This window comes from Giraffa tippelskirchi, chromosome 9, assembly GCF_054371585.1.
Source record: "Giraffa tippelskirchi isolate mGirTip1 chromosome 9, T2T-mGirTip1v1.2.pri, whole genome shotgun sequence".
NCBI classification, from domain to species: Eukaryota; Metazoa; Chordata; class Mammalia; order Artiodactyla; family Giraffidae; genus Giraffa; species Giraffa tippelskirchi.
The window spans coordinates 128,957,904-128,977,005 of record NC_137283.1 but is presented as its reverse complement, the minus strand read 5'-3'; the positions used below and the strand labels follow the sequence as shown (position 1 = coordinate 128,977,005).

Sequence of the window (19,102 nt, the reverse complement as noted above, 5' to 3'; positions counted from 1 at the left end):
GGGAGGAAAGGCGCCAGCTACTTCCAACCATTCCGTGATAGGCAATGGAGAGGCAGGCTTAGAAGGTGTCCTCTTGAGTCCTCCATGAAACAAAGTTAATGGCTGTGTATCACTCAAGCCCAGACTAGTGAGTGCTGGAGAGAAAGATCTTGCATGGAAGGCTGAGAAAGCTTTGGCCGTAAGTGTTCTCAGCCCTCATCATACATTAGAATCACTTGGGGAGCATTTTAAAGTAAATACTAACTTGGTCCCGACTTTTAAGAGAGTCTGATTTACTTGGTTGGGGAAAAAGGCTTTGCAGTGATTCTGATGTATACCCAGGGGTGAGAACCACTGCAGAGAAGGGTTCTTTTTAAGTACTATAGTAATACATTGTTTTATTGAGGTATAATTGAAATATAACATTAGTTTCAGGTATAAAACATGATTCCATATTTGTATATATTGCAAAATGATCACCACGTTAAGTCCAATTAATATCACCTTACATAATTACAAAAAAAATTTCTTGTAATGAGGACTTCTAAGATCTATTCTTGTATCAACTTTCAAATATGCAACAGTATTAATAACTATATTCACTATGCTATACATTACAGCCTCAGGACTTAACTTATTTTATAACCGGAAGTTTGTATTAACTTTTGACTCCCTTCACCCATTTGCATCCTCACCCAGTCCCAACTCCCTCCACCTCTAGGAACCATCAGTCTGTTCTCTGTAACTGAGCTTGCTTGGTTGTTGTTGTTGAATTTACGGTATTTGTCTTGTCTGAATTATTTCACTTAGCATAATGTCCTCAAGGGCCATCCATGTAGTTGCAAACGGCAAAAGGTCATTTTTTTTAATAGCTGAAGAGTATTCCATTGTATATATATATACACTCATCTTTATTCATTCATCCGTAATGGTCATTTGTTTCCTTATGCTTCCCTGGTGGCTCAGATGGTAAAGAATCTGCCTGCAATGCCAGAAATTCGGGTTCCATCCCAGGGTTGGGAAGATCCCCTGGAGGAGGAAATGGCAACCCACTCCAGTATTCTTGCCTGGGGAGTTCCATGGACAGAAGGGCCTGGCAGGTCGCAAAGAATTGGACACAACTGAGTGACTAACACACTTCCTTATCTTGGCTATTGTAAATGCTGTAGTGAACACAGAAGTGCACATATCTTTTCAAATTAGTAGTTTCATTTTCTTAGGTAAATACTCAGGAGTGGAACTGTTGGATCATTTGGAAGTTCTATTTTCAATTTCTTGAGGGGCCTCCTACTATTTTTTCATAGCAGCTGCACCCATTTACATTTCTGCACACAATGCACAAGAGTTCTTTTTCTCCACATCCTCATTGACATTTTTTGTCTTTTTGATCATAGTTGTTCTAACAGGTGTGAGGTGGTAGCTCACTGTGGTTTTGATTGCATGTCTCTGATAATTCATGATATTGAGCATCTTTTCATGTGCTTTTTGGTCATCTGCATTTCTTCTTTGGAAAAATATGTCAGATCCTCTGCCCATTTTTTAATCAGATTTTTTGGGGGGGTAGGCTATTGAGTTGTGTGCGTTCTTTATGTATTTTCGATATTAACCTCTTATCAGATATATGATTTGAGGTGGTACTTTTAAAATAAAAGTCTGTCAGGTCACTGTGGGTTTGTCGTAGTTACAGGCAATTAGTATCTGTCAGTTGTCTTCTCTTTTGGAAATGAAGCCTCCATTATTTCACCATCAATTATGTGAAAATGATTCTTGAGCAGGCAAGCCAAAAAACCCCAAAAAAGCCACATTTATTTCTCAACGAATTATCTTAACCCCGTTCCTTAGAGCCCTCACCCCGGAGTGGTTCAGAGGCAATAATGACAACAGCCTTTTCCTTTTCAAATATTTATGTGTTTATTTGGCTGCTTCAGGTTTCAGTTGTGGCAGGTGGACTCTCTACTTGTAGCGCATTGGCTCCAAAGCAGTAGTGCAGGCTCAGTAGTTGTAGTGTGTGGGCTACTAGTTGCTTTGAGGCATGTGGGATATTAGTTCCCCAACCAGGGATCAAACCTATGTCCCCTGCAGTGGAAGGCAGACTCTTAACCACTAGACTGTCAGGGAAGTCCCTAGCCTTCTTACCAAGTCATCTCAGAGTTGAGAGGACTCTATTCCCCTGAATTATCCAATACTAGACAACGGGCACATTTCTCATGTGAAACATGAAAAGCAATCAGATTCTTTGCACTTATGATCACCACTATCCTTGTCTTTTGTGATACTTTAGCCTTGCTTCTGAAAGGAGTATCTTCCTTCTTATAATCACAAAGGACTTTTAGAGAAATATATTGGCTTTCCCCTTCTTACTGTTAATGAATCATTATTTTTCCTGTAGTTAAAATAATGTATGTATTTTTCTAGGTGACCAAGATATCAACGTGGTTTCCACATACATCTCAAAAATGAGAGTAGTTTATCCAGCAATTGAAGGTCGGATCCAGTTTTCTGCAGGAAGTCATCACCGTGGAAGTTTTTCTTTAACGTTGCGTTCAGTTTTGGCAGTGATCATTATTTTATACCAATAGCCAAAAGTTCTCCTTGCCATCAATGGAACTGTATTTTTTTCTCACGTGAGATTCAAGTCGGTTTTTTAGGAACTGGTTTTATGATGGCGCAGACCATCTCTGCAGTCTCCTAGAAGCTGAGCTTAGAAGTTCGTAAGTAAAAACACTGACATCATCACTCAGGATCAGCAACTTAGTGAACACACGGGAAAAGAAATGAAAATGGGCCCTCTGATGAGAAGGCCAGCCATCTTTAGTTTACTATGCAAATTTTAATAAAACTTTGTTAACACCTTTAAACCATACACATCATTTTTCTCCTTTATATCCATTCTAATCCACCAAACAACTTATGTTTACGTAACTTTATCATTTACAAGGGAATTCTAAGCACAGTTTCTTATATGATGCCCGTAACTTTTGTGCGTGGGAAGACAGATGTTGTTTTCTTCCCGTATGAAAGATGAGGAAACTAAAGCTCAGAGCTGACTTAAGGCCATATAGCTAAAAGTGACAGATCCCAGACCTGCACCTAGGCCCTCTGACCTCAGTCCCACACTCTTTCAGTTAAATCCAGTTACTGTTCAGGATGATATTTAATGGTGTCCTTTCTTTTTAACTACCAGCAGCCCCAAACTCACGGAGGACAAGTCTCTGCTTTATTTCTGGTCTCTCTTTTTTCCCTCTTTAGCATATGTTATAGGGAGTTTAATGGACTAAACACAGGGTGGTGTTCTCTCCCTCACCACCATGTACCAAAGGAGTTGGGACACAAAAGGCAGCAGATAATGGGAAAGGCCAGGAGCTCCAAAAGGCCATCTGGGGGTAGGGAGAGGGGAAGGAAAGACTGGGATGCCCAGGAACAACTTCCATTAGAGAAGAGAAACAGCTAAAGCCCATTTACTCTTATTACATAGATATTTGCCAGGGAGTAGCAGCAGAGTGCCTAACACATGGCATTAGCTACTAATAATTTTATGACATTCTATCAGTTCTCCCATTTCTTTCCTCCTTCTTCCTAATGGGAAGGTGTTACAAGAAGAGAACCTTCTTAGAGAAGGTGTTAATTCTAAACCTGCACCTGTGTCTCCCTAGCAAGATGTACTTATTCTAGGCACACACATACACACTTCACCCCTCCCTCACTTACGGAAAATCCAGAGGAGACAAGGTTGATTTTTCAAGTGGTTCACCCAAGTTTAAAGTCAGCTCTGCCTCCACATCTGAACAGTCACTCTCAGTCATTCTCAAGCAGAGACCTGAGGACTCCTGCCTGAGAGTGGGAGCACCCTCTGAGCGGGTGCTCAGGAAATACCCAGACTAATGCCATACATGATTTATGCACAAATACTTGCTTAAAGGGTAGTGGGGACCATGTGAGCCTGTTCATCATTGTATACATGATTCAACAAGAAATGGGAGGCCTTACCTTAAAAAAGAGTGAGCAGACCACAGCTAAAGGACTGAAGAGTGAGAATTTTTGTTTTTTAATGTTTACAAATATTAGGTACTCTTGATACAATGTACTTTTAAATTTCACAACCTCTTTATAAAGACTGCTGCAATAAAATAATGTCCTACGTTCTATGCATATAGAGATTGACCATAAATGAATGCCAATAAGATTGTAAGAGGAAAATGTCAATAGGACTGCATTTGGGCTACATTTTTTATGCTTGGCCAGTAAAATAGGGTAAATCCTATTGAAGCACAAATTTTTAAAGAACATTTTTGTAAGTTTTCTAAATCTGTGTGTCTGTATTGTTCAGCGGTTTAAGAAATGACCTAAAAATACTTTTCAATTGTAGGTTCCAAACAATAAAATTGAAGATACACTCTTTGTCTTTGGTAGTTATTTCTTCTCTCAAGCAAATACTTACAACCCAAGACAATATGACTGAAGGAAAATTCTTTTGACAGTTCATCCCTGGTATCACTGCCCATGATTATAAGCCCCCTGCCATCTGACAGCCCTCCCTATACCCCATCTTACCCCCCTAAAAATAAGAAAAAATACATTCAATTTTTAGGTAGGAAAGAACAGTAGATAAAGGTATTTAAGACTAATGTGACTTCCCTGGTGGTCCAGTGGTTAGGACTCCATGCTTCCACTGCGGTGGGCACAGGTTCCCCCTGGTCAGGGGACTAAGATCCTACATGCCACATGGCATGGCCAAAAAAAAAAAAAAAACCCGAAATTTTATGGTTTTTATGTACAGAATCTGTTTTGATGCCAATAATGGTTTCTGAAAAATAAAGATGTTCAAGTTATACAGTATAGGGGATTTTAATTAATTTATCTGAACTGGCCGTGCATCTAAGAATCTTCCTCAGTTAATAATGATGATACAGCAGACCAGCTATTATACCTTGAGCAGACACGTTAAATCCATTTGGTGGCAGAGCTTCACTGAGCAGTTTACAACAGAGTAAGTTCCCTCAGGGGGCTTCCCTGGTGGCTCAGCGGTTAAGAATTCACCTGCCAATTCAGGGGATATGGATTTGATCTCTGGGTCCAGGAAGATTCCACATGCGGCAGAGCAACTAAGCCTGTGCACCACAACTACTGAGCCTGAGTGCTGAAATTACTGAAGCCCACGCACTCTGGAGTCCATGCTCCACAACAAGAGAAGCCACCACAGTGAGAAGCCTGTGCACCACAACTAGAAAGTGGCCCCGGCTTGCCGCAACTAGAGAGAGCCTGCACACAGCAACGAAGACCCTGCACAGCCAAAAATAATTAATTAATTTTTAAAAATAACTTGGCAAGTCCCTTCCTATTTGTGAGAGTTGCCAGGACTTGCTTACATCTCCAGGTTGCTGCATTTGCTTTAGTGTGAGTGAGTTAAATCACTCAGTTGTGTCTGACTCTTTGTGACCCCATGGACTGTAGCCCGCCAGGCTCCTCTGTCCATAGCATTCTCCATGCCAGACTACTGGAGTGGGTAGCAGTAGCTGTTCCCTTCTCAAGGAGATCTTCCCAACCCAGGGATCGAACCCAGGTCTCCCACATTGCTGGCAGATTCTTTACCGTCTGAGTCACCAGGGAAGCCCAAGAATACTGGAGTGAGTAGCTTATCAATTCTCTAGGGGATCTTCCTGACCCAGGAATCAAACCGGGGTCTCTGGCACTGCAGGTGGATTCTTTACCAGCTGAGCAACCAGGGAAGCCCCTCTAGGCTGCTCCACAATTTCTTCAGGTAACCTCATCACCACCTTGCATTATCCCAAAATACGGATACAGTACTGCCTTCACTCCCAAGAGCAGCTAGCATAATGCTGAAGTGTTAAATAAAGCTTTAGTGATTAGGCATAAATGGAAGGTGTTACAATGCAAAAGGAAACTTACAACTCAATGTGAGATAGCAATGCTCCTAAAAAGCATCAACCAGGGCTTCCCTGGTGGCTCAATGGTAAAGAATCCGCCTGCCAATGCAAGAGATACAGGTTTGATCCCTGCTCTGGGATGATCCTGAATGCTGCAGAGCAACTAAAGCTGTTGCTTAGAACCTGGGAGCTGCAACTACTGAGCCAGCACAGTCATCAATAAATGAAAAAAAAAAAAAAAAAAGATCAACCAAACCCATCACTTGGAGTCCTTTTTGGGTTCCTTTCCAGCTCTCTTAGTGTCAAGCACTGGAGGGCCCCAGGGGGACAGTCCTTGGACTGCTTCTGTCTTCTCTCTACACTTAATCTCTCTGTGCTCTCATTCAGTTTTACATCGTAATGCTGGCGACTCTCAAATTTATACCCCTGACTAGAGCTCTCCCACGGACTCCAGGTGCACAAATACAATGGCATACTTGGCATCTCTAGTTGAGATGACTAATAGGCATCGTAAACTTGACATGCCCAAAAGCAGATTCTTGATCCCCTCTCAACACTGGTGCCAGGCACAATTCCCTTCAACTCATTTAATGGACCCTTCATCATTCCTATAGCTCAAACTGAACCTTGGAATATCCTTGGCTGCTGTTTTTCTCTCAAACTCACAATCTGTCTATCAGTAAATTGTTTCCTAACTAAAAAAACTAAAAAGAGACTTCAACTTGTCAAAAACTTCACAAGTACTGCCCTGATTCAAATCACTATTTTGTCACCTGAACTTCACCAGCCTCCTAAATGAGCCGTTTGTCTTTACTGTTTTAAATTTTTATTTATTCATTTATTCGCTACACAGCGTTCTTGTTGCTACATGAGGGCTCTTTCTCTATTTGCAGGGAGTGGGGGCTACTCTTTGTTGCGGTATGTGGAGCCATCGTGGTGGCTTCTCTTGTTGAGGAGCACAGGCTCTAGATCATGGGCTCAGTGGTTGTGGCACACAGGCTTAGCTGCCCAGAGGCATGTGGAATCTTCCCAGACCAAGGATTGAACCTGTCTCCCCTGCAATGGCAGGCAGATTATCAACCACTAGGGAAGTCCTCTGTCTCTACTTTCACTCCACTTTAGTCTCTTCTCAACACTCTCAACACAGTAACCAAAGTGATTCTGTCACAATATTAGAAAGATGATGTTGCTCACGTGCTCAAAATCTTTCCATCACAGACCAAGTAGAAGTGAATTATCACAATGGCTTCCAAGGACCATTGCAATCTTGTTTCCCATCACTTCTCTGACGTTATCTACCTTCACGCACTGTGATTGGGACCGATTTCTTTCAAAATGGACACACTTCCACTCAAACCTTTGCACTTGCTATTTCTCTACTTGGAATATAGGCTCTCAAATATCTGCATGGCTTAATCTCTCACCTTCAGGTCTTTTTCTTCAACGTCCATGATCACATTAAACTGCAACCCTTATCATTCTATTTTCTTTTTCAGTTTAATTTTTTTTCTGAGCAGTTGTTACTTTCTAACATACTATATACTATTTTCTTATTTACATTGTTTATACTGTCTCTGTTCCCTGGGCTACATGTAAGCTTATAAATGCACAAACATATCCTTGGCATGTGAAACTGCCTGGCATATAGTGAGTGCTCAATACACACGTGTATAATAAATTGAATACATCATGAATAATTCCATCTCCGCTACTCTCTCTCACCCTCTGGACTCAGTCCAAAAGCCACACAGTCCTTTTTCTTCAGTATCAGCTCCTCCAGAAGATAATTTCTCTATCTAACCACCCTTTTCATCATGCAGAGCAGTTTCCCTCTTTTTTACTATAACCCCTCTGCAACCAAAAGGCCAATTAAGTCTTCCCTGAAAAGGATAGCTGCCATTTTCTAAAGAATAAGTTTTATAGCCTCCTCCCCTGCTCCCTGGGCTTCCCAGGTAGCGCTGGTGGTCAAGAACCCACCTGCCAATGCAGGAGACGTAAGAGACACAGGTTCGATCCCATGGACAGAGGAGCCTGGCGGTAAGGGGTAGCAAAGAGTTGGACATGACTGTAGTGACTAAGCACGCACACACGCAACCCCTGCTCCTTAATTTGAAGGTGATTACAATTTTTCTAATAGCATCCCTTTTCCCTCTCCACTTTTGTTCTTCTACATCGGGGATCAGCAAACTATAGCCTAAAGACCAAATCCTGCTTGCCACTGCTTCACATAAATAAGGTTTTATTGCAATACAGCCACATCCAATACCTGGAATAATACTTTAGTATAATTTGATAGAAAAAAATCATCAACATCAAATTAAAAAAAAAATAGTGAAATAAAAAACCATTTGCAATAGACTTAAAAATCTTCCAGGGTCCTTAGGCCGCAGGTTAAGAATTTCTTCTCATGTACCTAGCAACATTGAAGACACTAACATATACATAAAAGGGAACAGTCTTTGAAATGAAAGTGGAGTGGACTAGCAAGATCTGTTTGGTTACTCATTCATTCAGTCGGTAATTTTTATTCTAATGTTGACTATATCTGAAGTTACAACTTATGTATATATCATTACAAAGCACACTGGCAAATTAGATTTCTGTTTATATTTTTATTGTAAAATCTAACTGTTTTTAGCAAGTCAATAAATAATTTTAAAAACATTTATTTATTTGGCTGTGTCGGGTCTCAGTTGCAGCACATGGGATCCTTGTTGCAGTACTTGACTAGTTGTGGCCAACGGGCTCATTAGCTGTGGTGCAGGGCATGGGGGGAGTATTTAGTTTTCCCAGGGCATGTGGGAGTTTAGTTTCCCCACCAGGGATCAAACCCGAGTTCCCTGCATTGGAAGGCAGATTCTTAACCGCTGGACCACCAGGGAAGTCCCAATAAATGATAATTTAAGTGTTTCAACCATTTCTCAGAATCTTCTGATATCTATAGCTTAATGATTATAATACAGACATAATGTCCTTTATAAACTTCAGTGTCTTCTCGTCTATTTAATTTATCCCCGCAACCAGAGTTATTTCTCTAAACACATTTCAAAATGTGAAACTCATGCAGTATAAGACAAACATAAAGATGGATAGAAAGGAAAGTACAAAGTAAAATATCTGAAATGCACCAGGGGACCATTAAAGGAATCTAGAGTAATCACTTTTGGAAATAAAGGCTCCTTTCATGGGGCAACACTAACAAGAGTACAAGACTAGCTGCTGCTAAGTCACTTCAGTCGTGTCCGACTCTGTGCGACCCCATAGACGGCAGCCCACCAGGCTCCCCCGTCCCTGGGATTCTCCAGGCAAGAACACTGGAGTGGGTTGCCATTCCCTTCTCCAACGCGTGAAAGTGAAAAGTGAAAGTGCAGTCGCTCAGTTGTGTCCCACCCTTAGCGATCCCATGGACTGCAGCCCACCAGGCTCCTCTGTCCATAGGATTTTCCAGGCTAGAGACGGACCTGTTTGAATTCCAACTTCACTGCTCTCTCTAGCTTCAATACAAATAACAAAAGAGGAATAACACCATCTCACAGTTACTGGATGGTGAAATGTGATATAAAATGCCTGGCCAATGGGGAATGCATCCAGTTCCTTTCTCTTTTATTATGCAAATGATGTTGTATTTATAGATTTTTATACATCACATTTTCTTTAAATAGAACTCACCCACTGCTATGGATTTAAATGTGTCCTTCTAATATTCACACGTTAAAACCCTAAACCCCAATATGACTATATTTGGAGATGAGGCCTTTAGGAGGTAATTAAGATTAAATGAGGTCATGGGCTTAACCCAAGAGCATTGGCGGCCTTATAAGAAGAAAAGAAGGAGAGAATGATCTCTTTCTTTCTTCCCACATGCCCACACACAGAGTTCATGTACTCACAGGGAAAAAAGGCAGTCATCTATAGACCAAAGGAAGAGGTCCCAGAATTAAATGTACCTTGTGGGCACCTTGATCTTGGACTTATCAGCCTCCAGAACTGTGAGAAATAAAATTCTGTTAAGTCACCTCATTTATGGTATTTTATCAGAGTAAGCCCAGGTTGTTTGATCACTCATAAGAATTTTTTCTCATCTAAATAAACAAAATACCACAATTTATAGGAAAGTAGGTAAGAATGGCATAAAAGGGCTGTAAATATTTTATTTTTCCAGCCAAAATGCTATGGATTTAAATGTGAGGAGTTAGCTTGATTAATTTCCCACCTGCCCCTGAGAAGTAAGTAAAATGTTGAAGGCTTGGTTAAAAGCACTGATGCACAGAAACTCATACATAGTTTAGAATTTTTAAGCAATTAAACAGATAATAGAACTACTGGCAAAACCTTTTAAAAATTTTATAATATCTAAAGAACATTTTTCAAAACTGGGGAAAAAAATAACTGAACAGTATCATTCAATTGGTTTCACTTTCCAAATTATATTTAGAGTTCCCACATTATCAGCGTTCGATACATGGTTGAAACTCAATAAATATATTCTGAATGCACACTACAGCCAATAACCAAACACAAAATGCCCGATCTTGAAAGACAAATATGATTCAGGGAGAAAAACACAGCATGAAAAGAAAGTATAAGCAGAACTCTAAATGTTGAACCTTTTAAAATAATTACTTAACTTTCCCCAAAGAATACAGTTAATTCATACCTTTCTTTTGGAGAGGCAACATAAACCAAAAATCCACTTGACTAAACTGTTTATATAAGCTTTTGGATTATAGTTACAGATGTTCAGTGAAATGCAGTTGCAACCACACAATCACAAATATATGTAAGTACTCAGTTTTCACACACAAAAGGGCTACATATAACCTGTCAATCATCTAGGAAGAGTAAGAAGTCCCTTGTTTGTTATGAAAAACTCATAAAGTATGTCTTCTTTACAGACACACAGTTAACTACACAGAAAAATGAAAGGGGGGGTGGAACAAATCTGCTAAAATTTATTAACTCCAAATAAGACAGCAAATCAGATCTCTACACTAAAAATAATTCTCTTCAAAGTGATACAATACTTTCAAAGTTATCAGTCTAATCGATTTGCCCCAAGAAGATTATGAATTATCTCTTTTAAAAACAGCAATAACAAGTGACATAGATCTAAGAAAATTTGGATAAGAGATGTAAAATGAAAGGATGAGACCCAATCACTTTTCATCATTATTAAATCTGTTAGTCTTTATTAAAACAACAAAATCAAAACTTCAGACACTGCATTACATGATATATACAAGAATATACAAAAGTAAAAGAAAAAACAGTACATATATACTACGCTAGCACAGCAAACACTTCAACTGGTTATTCTACCCCGAACCCGAATGTTTATATCCAGGATGTCACAGTTGTAACTTCCTTTTGTACCTGAAGTAAAAATAAATCTATTTAATAGAAGAGGAAAAACAAAAAAGAATTCATTTGTGAACTGCCTAACAGTTCCAGTGTATTAAAATTCTAACCTAAAACATACATATGTGTTAAAACCCGCAAGAAATTAGCTGGCATATCCCACAGATAATATTTACGTTTTAGAGAGGAGAAAAACAGCATGCGACAGACCTCATAAAGTCTCAGACAGCTGGACTTTCCTAGTACTGATTCCTATGTAAACTGAACACAGAATGTCCGTAATTGCCACCCTGTTTTAATATACATTGAATACTGCTAAACTTGAAAACTTGTATTCAATAGGTAAATAGTCCAAATCTAGTTTCCTCTATAAAACTAACATTTCACTGCTGTATCACAACCCTGAATAGTTATTTCATCTAATCAAAGGGATTAGTCAAAAAAATAAAAAAGGTAAAAAAGCAACGCTCAAAACTCAAAATCTGTAGGATTCAAGGTAATAATAATATCACTATCCTCCAACTCCTATTTGTTTTGTGTTCTTGGGTTCATATAAGCTCAACTGCTTCAAAAACGTCACACAGCATTCAGTGTGCAGATGACAGCCCGCAGAGCTTGGCCCATCCTAGAGACAGGATGTACACTCACACCTTCCTCTGGCGAGGCTCTACAGGGTATAACATCCTATCTGACTGGAATCAGGAAGGGGGGAAGTCAAGGCAAGGGCTAATCAGTTCATACATCCCCAAATCCACTCTATGTTTAAGCATGTTGAGTGAAGAAAATACAAAGAGCTATTTGTTAAGGTAGTTCATTTTTAAAACAATCAGTGTCACAAGGATTTCCTTAATTTTTATGTCCCTAATTAAATGTCAGTACACCATTAAAAACATTAAAAAAGTGCTGCTTTTCAGTTACCTTATTGAGCTCTGGAAACAGTTCTTGTATCACAATGTCCAATAAAACGTAAGTCAGCTAAAATGCACAAAAAAGATTTTAAGGCATTAGACAAAAAAAAAAAACCAACAAAAGTAGTTTCAACAAGATCCATAATGTTCTATTTTTAGGATGAGTTTTAGATAGATATGTTTTCACATGTTTACATGTTATTATTATGCCTCATAATTTGTTTTATGTTAAATATTTTGTATATAACAACAATTTTAAAGCCTGATACAAAATTTTAACTGTGTTAAGGTCTCAGAATATGTGAGACTAAAGGCAAAGGAGAAAAGGAAAGATAGACCCATTTGAATGCAGAGTTCCAAAGAATAGCAGGGAGAGATAAGAAAGCCTTCCTCAGAGATCAATGCAAAGAAATAGAGGAAAACAATAGAATGGGAAAGACTAGAGATCTCTTCAAGAAAATTAGAGATATCAAGGGCACATTTCATGCAAAGATGGGCTCAATGAAGGACAGAAATGGTATGGACCTAACAGGAGCAGAAGATATTAAGAAGAGGTGGCAAGAATACACAGAAGAACTGTACAAAAAAGATCTTCACGACCCAGATAATCACGATGCTGTAATCACTCACCTAGAGCCAGACATCCTGGAATGTGAAGTCAAACGGGCCTTAGGAAGCATCATTATGAACAAAGCTAGTGGAGGGCATGGAATTCCAGTTGAGCTATTTCAAATCCCAAAAGCTGATGCTGTGAAAGTGCTGCACTTAATATTTCATCAAATTTGGAAAACTCAGCAGTGGTCACAGGACTGGAAAAGGTCAGTTTTCATTCCAATCCCAAAGAAAGGCAATGCCAAAGAATGCTCAAACTACCACACAATTGCACTTATCTCACACACTAGCAAAGTAATGCTCAAAATTCTCCAAGCCAGGCTTCAACAGTATGTGAACGGTGAACTTCCAGATGTTCAAGCTGGATTTAGAAAAGGCAGATGAACCAGAGATCAAATTGCCAACATCCGCTGGATCATCGAAAAAGCAAAAACGTTCCAGAAAAACATCTACTTCTGCTTTATTGATGATGCCAAAGCCTTTGACTGAGTGGATCACCACAAACTGTGGAAAATTCTGAGAGATGGGAATACCAGACCACCTGACCTGTCTCTTGAGAAATCTGTATGCAGGTCAAGAAGCAACAGTTAGAACTGGACATGGAAAATCAGACTGGTTCCAAATAGGGAAAGGAGTATGTCAAGGCTGTATACTGTCACCCTGCTTATTTAACTTATATGCAGAGTACATCATGAGAAACACTGGGCTGGAAGAAGCATAAGCTGGAATCAAGATTGCCGGGAGAAATGTCAATAACCTCAGATATGCAGATGATACCACCCTTATGGCAGAAAGTGAAGAAGATCTAAAGAGCCTCTTGATGAAAGTGAAAGAGGAGAGTGAGAAAGTCAGCTTAAAGCTCAACATTCAGAAAACTAAGATCATGGTATCTGGTCCCATCACTTCATGGGAAATAGATGGGGAAACAGTGGAAACAGGGACAGACTATTTTTGGGGGCTCCAAAATCACTGCAGATGGTGACTGCAGCCATGAAATTAAAAGATGCTTTCTCCTTTGAGAAAAGTCATGACCAACCTAGAGAGCAAATTAAAAAGCAGAGACATTACTTTGCCAACAAAGGTCCATCTAGTCAAAGCTATGGTTTTTCCAGTAGCCATGTATGATGTAGAGTTGGACTATAAAGAAAGCTAAGTGCCGAAGAATTGATGCTTTTGAAGTGTGGTGTTGGAGAAGACTCTTGAGAGTCCCTCGGACAGCAAGGAGACCCAACTAGTCCATCCTAAAGGAAATCAGTCCTGAATGTTGATTGGAAGGACTGATGTTGAAGCTGAAACTCCAGTACTGTGGCCACCTGATGTGAAGAGCTGACTCATTTGTAAAGACCCTGATGCTGGGAAAGATTGAGGGCAGGAGAAGAAGAGGACGACAGAGGATGAGATGGTTGGATGGCATCACCAACTCAATGGACCTGAGTTTGGGTAAACTCCGGAAGTTGGTGATAGACAGGGAGGCCTGGCACGCTGCAGTCCATAGGGTCACAAGGAGTCAGACACAACTGAGAGACTGAACTGAACTGATAAGTAGTAAAATGTTAATTGCAGTTATTCTATATAACCTGAATGAATGATGGAATTCTTGATATTTAAATTTTTACTTTATTTCATGAATTTTTGCTTCCCTGGTAGCGCTAGTGGTAAAGAATCTGCTTGGTATATTCCAAATTTCCTATAATGAATATTTATTTTCAATCATGTTATTAAAAAAAAAATGTAATGAGCAAAAAGAGTTAACAGAAGACACTTTTATTCCATCCACATGTTTGAATTACGTTGCCTTCACTTAGCATAGTATCACTTCACAGTTAATATACCAGACACGCTCCTGTGTCATTCACTAAACCAAGCCGACACAAGCCAATCTGCTTCAATGAATTTTACCTGCTTGTTGAGAACTGGCTGCTGTAAACCATCAAAAAGAAGTCGGATGCTTTCATACTTGGCTTCTTCACCAATACACTTGACTATCAAATCTAAACAAGAAAGCCACATGTGAAACAATTTTATATTATAAAGTGACTCATCATTTACTGGATCATAAGGCAAAAATCTCCACCCTCTCCCCCAGGTATTATGTAAAAACTGTAAGTCAGCATTTCCTAAATCAGTGCTTCAGTAAGAAGCTCTTGGAAAAAAGGGCTCTGTGGTCAAGTTGAGAAATGCAGTATTACGAGTCCTGAATTTACAGATTCACAACATACAAAGCATAGCTGTAAGCTCTCAGGAATGTTACAGTAAAGAAATCTGCTTATACTATTAAAGGATAAAAGACAGTTGGGAAACAATACATATTCTATTATCCCATTCAAATAAAATAAAATAAAGCACTAGGTACACACACTTGTGCATACATATACAGAAATACAAAGAAACTGTCTGTGAGGATTAACACCAGTGGGAACATACCGCTACTTCTGCACAGTGGGGGGAGGATCACTTCTACTTTTCACTCTCCATATTTTCATGTTTGAATATCTTAATATTTTTTTAAATTTAATTAAATTTAATTTTATGGTGAACAGAGACTCTCTTCAATGAATATGACAAATTTATTTCTGTACTTTTTGCAAAATTACTATTAACTATCTTACAGAACAATCTTTTGGGAAACTGTTTAAACACAAGTTTGCTCCCAAAAGTTCTAATTCATGTTTGACTACACAGCTGTCATGTATCACTCCTGGTGCCACAGTCAGTCCTTATTAAAATCTGTGCTGAATGGTTTCCTCCAAGCAGGAAAAGAAACTTATTCTTAAGTAAACAAGGTGCTGAAATATTTGTCCTTTCCCCTCCAATCATAACGAAACGCTTAATGCTGTTCAAGGAAAATCTTCATTTTATGTTTGCTTTTACAGGGTACATCTAACCCTGAGAGGCAAAATTCAATTTATAGTAAGTTCAGTAGATCCTTGATATTTTTCAAGAGAGATGGCCCATAATGCATCTTTGTGAATCCCCTAATTCACCAATACTATACAGAATTTCCCAATTAATATGCATGAAGCATCATGGACCAAAATAGACGATCCTTTCAGATTCTTCAAGAATCACTGAGGAAATGAGTAGAGGACAACAGAAAAGCATGCTACGCTTCCTCACTAGCTAAATCACCCCTTTCCAAATGGAAGTCTTGAAGCAGATGTGACTCAAATTCATTGCTGAGCAAAATTACAATTATTATATTCACTGGCTTTCCATGTTTCTAAATATTAAAACTAAGACAGTTAAAACCATGAATGCTATATTACAATATAGAAGGTCACTGTATCATATTACAAAAGAAGGAAGAACTGACTTCATCATATACCTACAGAAGATTCACTCAAAAATAGCTGTGGTTCACATTTACATTCAGATCGGGGACAGAACTTGTCTTCGAAATTAAGCATTCTGAGACTCATTTTTCAATGATGAGAATTCTCTAAGACATCTTCAATTTTTACTCTCTATTTTCTTGCTGGGCATTACCCACTCACACCTGACTCCTGTATCTCATCTTATATCATCACTCCTCCAATTCCAAAACCTGGATATTTAATTGTTTACAAGACACTGCCTCCTGAATAAATATATAGATAGGCTTGTCACATTCAAAATGTCCTAAATTAAGTATCATCTGCTTTGACCCCTTGATGTTTTTTCCTTATATTCTCATCTCAGTAAGAGGTTACTAACCATTCACTCAAGCCTACCTCCTTTATGAGGGGGAGTCACCCTCCTTCTTTGAGATACTGCATAACCTAAACAAGCCTCTATTATCACAGGTACGTCTTGTCTGTGTGTCTATCTTCCTGCCAGATTGAGCTACCCAAGTACAATTTTTATATCTCCTGCACGCTCTAAGTGCCTGGCACAAGGAAGGTGTTCAGTAAACTCAGGATGGATAAATGAATTCTGACCTCTAACTCACACACACTAATGTAGCTCTCCTCATGGTGAAGTGAACAGCAGGACTCCAGCTGTCCCACAGACATACCACTATGGTCAGTTTGATTCTAAGTTACTGAAAGAATCCAACTATTGTGTGAGTAGAAACAGCCTTATCTAAAAGTTCTTAGTGCTAACATAAAAACCAAATTCCATTTAATGAATGAGTTACTTTTAACTGGTTCTTATAACTACTTCTAAAATAAAAACTCACAGTAAAAATTAGCCTCAATAATTACTATACATTGTGACCACCAAAGAGTACTAATCTATATTAAACTACTTTTAAAATATTATACCTGGAATGTAGTTCATCATTCCTTCAAAAGTCTGCTTTGCTCGTTTTTGCTTATCTTGAAGAGAGCGAGGTTCAGTGTTTTCACAAAATACAGCATCTAAAAAGAGACAAAAAAATATTTGCTGGGTTCAAGAGAAAGGAGACATATGTACACATATGGCTGATTCATGTTGATATATGGCAGAAACCAACACATGTAAAGCAATTATCCTCCAATTAAAAATAAAAAATTAGGGCTCCCCTGGTAGCTCAGTAATAAAGAATCTGCCTGCCAATGTAGGGGACAGTTCAGTCCCTGGTTCGGGAAGATCCCATATGCTGAGGGACAACTAAGCCTGAGAGTCACAGCTACTGAGCCTGTGCTCTAGAGCCTGTGCTCCACAACAAGAGAAACCACTGCAATGAGAAGCCAGCTCAGCACACCCAGAAAGCAGCCCACACTCGCTGCAACTAGAGAAAGCCCGAGTGCAGCAACGAAGACCCAACACAGCCATAAATGCACAGCCATAAATGCTCAGTTGTGCTCGGCTCTTTGAGACCCTATGGACTGTGTAGTTGACCCCACCGGAGTGGGTTGCCGTTTCCATTTATTAAGCAGCCATAAATACATGAATAAAATAAATCTTAAAAAAAAAAAAGAATCTTATAAAAAATTAACAAATTTTTAAAAGAAGAAACATTTGCAGGAATTTTCACCTATTATATAAAAAGTATTTCCTCATGGTAGCAAAACTAATACAAGCAAAGAAAAGCCATGCTTCTCACTCTTTGAGATCTAATTAAAATTAAATAAAAATTGATTATTCAAACATAAAACAAACACACGAGGAAACACAAACCTCTGAGAAGTGTTATAAGTGAAACCAGACGGTGCTCCTGAAAGAGCTGTTCTAGTTTACAATGAAGATAGTAATCAGTATACATTTCCAGGGTGTTTTTAAAGAGGATTCGAGTTCCCATTAAGAGATGATGAAGCCAGTCAGGAACTTGGAAAACCACCTGTCCTGAGAAGGATCACACAGAACATTTCATTAAGGTAAATAGATACCTGAACATTTTCCAATACAAAAAAACACAAATGGTCAATATTTTATTTTTAAACACTAGTAACTTTAATATGTTCAAGACCAATTATACTCTATATATTGAATTCTTAATTTAAAAAGTACCTTCAATTTAAAAAAATTATAATGGAGCAATACGCAAAAGCATTAATTTGCATCACAGAAGAAATATAACATAGGTTTTAACAGTAACCACAGATATCTTACCCACATACATCAGGTAATCATAGACTCCTTCTACAGTCATCATTTCCATAAAATAATTCTGATTTTGCCTTCTTTCTGTATTCTCAGCACGGTTTGCATTATTCTTATACAGATCATTAAAAAGCTAAAGCAAAAGTTAAAATAATAAAAAAACAGTTTATTACACAGGTTAATAATAATTACTAAGGGTAAAGTAATTACAGAGCAAAGGTATTTAAACTTTGTCCAATCAAAACAGAATATTAAAAAAAACATAATATCAGAGTGGTTAAGATCTGCCCCCTAAATGCCACATTTATACCTAAAACTGAATACAATACTTTGGGGGGCCAAAATATTAAATAAAAATCTACCTTCATTTTAGATGCAACAGACAATTCATTATCCATACAAAGAATCCCTTTGATTTTTTACATCAAAAGAAGTAAATGAACATAAAAAGATGCATAAAACCATTAGCACTAGGACTTCCCTGGTGGTCCAGTGGTTAAGAATCTGCCTATCAATCCCTGGGTTGGGTTTGCTCCCTCATCTGGAAAGATTCCACATGCTATGAGGTAATTAAGCCCATGCACCACAACTACTGAGTCCATGCTCTAGAGCCCATGAGCTGCAACTACTGAGCATGCAGGCCACAATGACATGCAGTGCTCGAGAAGCTTGAGCACTCTAGAGCCCACATTCTGCAACGAGAGAGAAGTCACAGTAATGAGAACCCCAAGTACCACAACTAGAGAGTACCCTCCACTCTCCACAACTAGAGAAAGCCCACACAGCAATGAAGACCCAGTACAAGCAAAAATAAACAAATAAAATTATAGAAAAACCAAAAAACAAAAAAACATT

General features: G+C 38.7%; 2 protein-coding genes across 43 annotated transcripts in view; one reads left to right on the top strand and one right to left on the bottom strand.

Moving 5' to 3' along the window:
* NT5E (5'-nucleotidase ecto) overlaps positions 1-4,372 on the top strand; it is a 59,991-nt gene extending 55,619 nt beyond the window's left edge. For both annotated transcript variants that reach the window (XM_081528701.1, XM_081528700.1), the window contains one exon: positions 2,395-4,372. In XM_081528701.1, the coding sequence (XP_081384827.1) occupies positions 2,395-2,558 (164 nt within the window). In that variant the 3' untranslated portion in view covers positions 2,559-4,372. The remainder of the gene's footprint in view (positions 1-2,394) is intronic.
* Positions 1-19,102, bottom strand: part of SNX14 (sorting nexin 14) — a 111,363-nt gene that overhangs the window by 16,267 nt on the left and 75,994 nt on the right. For 20 of the 41 annotated variants that reach the window (XM_081528674.1, XM_081528646.1, XM_081528650.1 and 17 more), the window contains 6 exons: positions 18,257-18,380; positions 17,825-17,989; positions 16,987-17,082; positions 14,642-14,733; positions 12,141-12,197; positions 11,025-11,237 (listed from right to left, as the gene is read on the bottom strand). In XM_081528674.1, coding sequence (XP_081384800.1) covers positions 11,199-11,237; positions 12,141-12,197; positions 14,642-14,733; positions 16,987-17,082; positions 17,825-17,989; positions 18,257-18,380 — 573 coding nt within the window. In that variant the 3' untranslated portion in view covers positions 11,025-11,198. Of the gene's footprint in view, positions 1-9,754; positions 9,852-11,024; positions 11,255-12,140; positions 12,198-14,087; positions 14,089-14,641; positions 14,734-16,986; positions 17,083-17,824; positions 17,990-18,245; positions 18,381-19,102 lie in introns of those variants that run through there. The other 21 variants (XM_081528644.1, XM_081528668.1, XM_081528652.1 and 18 more) reach the window with 9 other exon arrangements.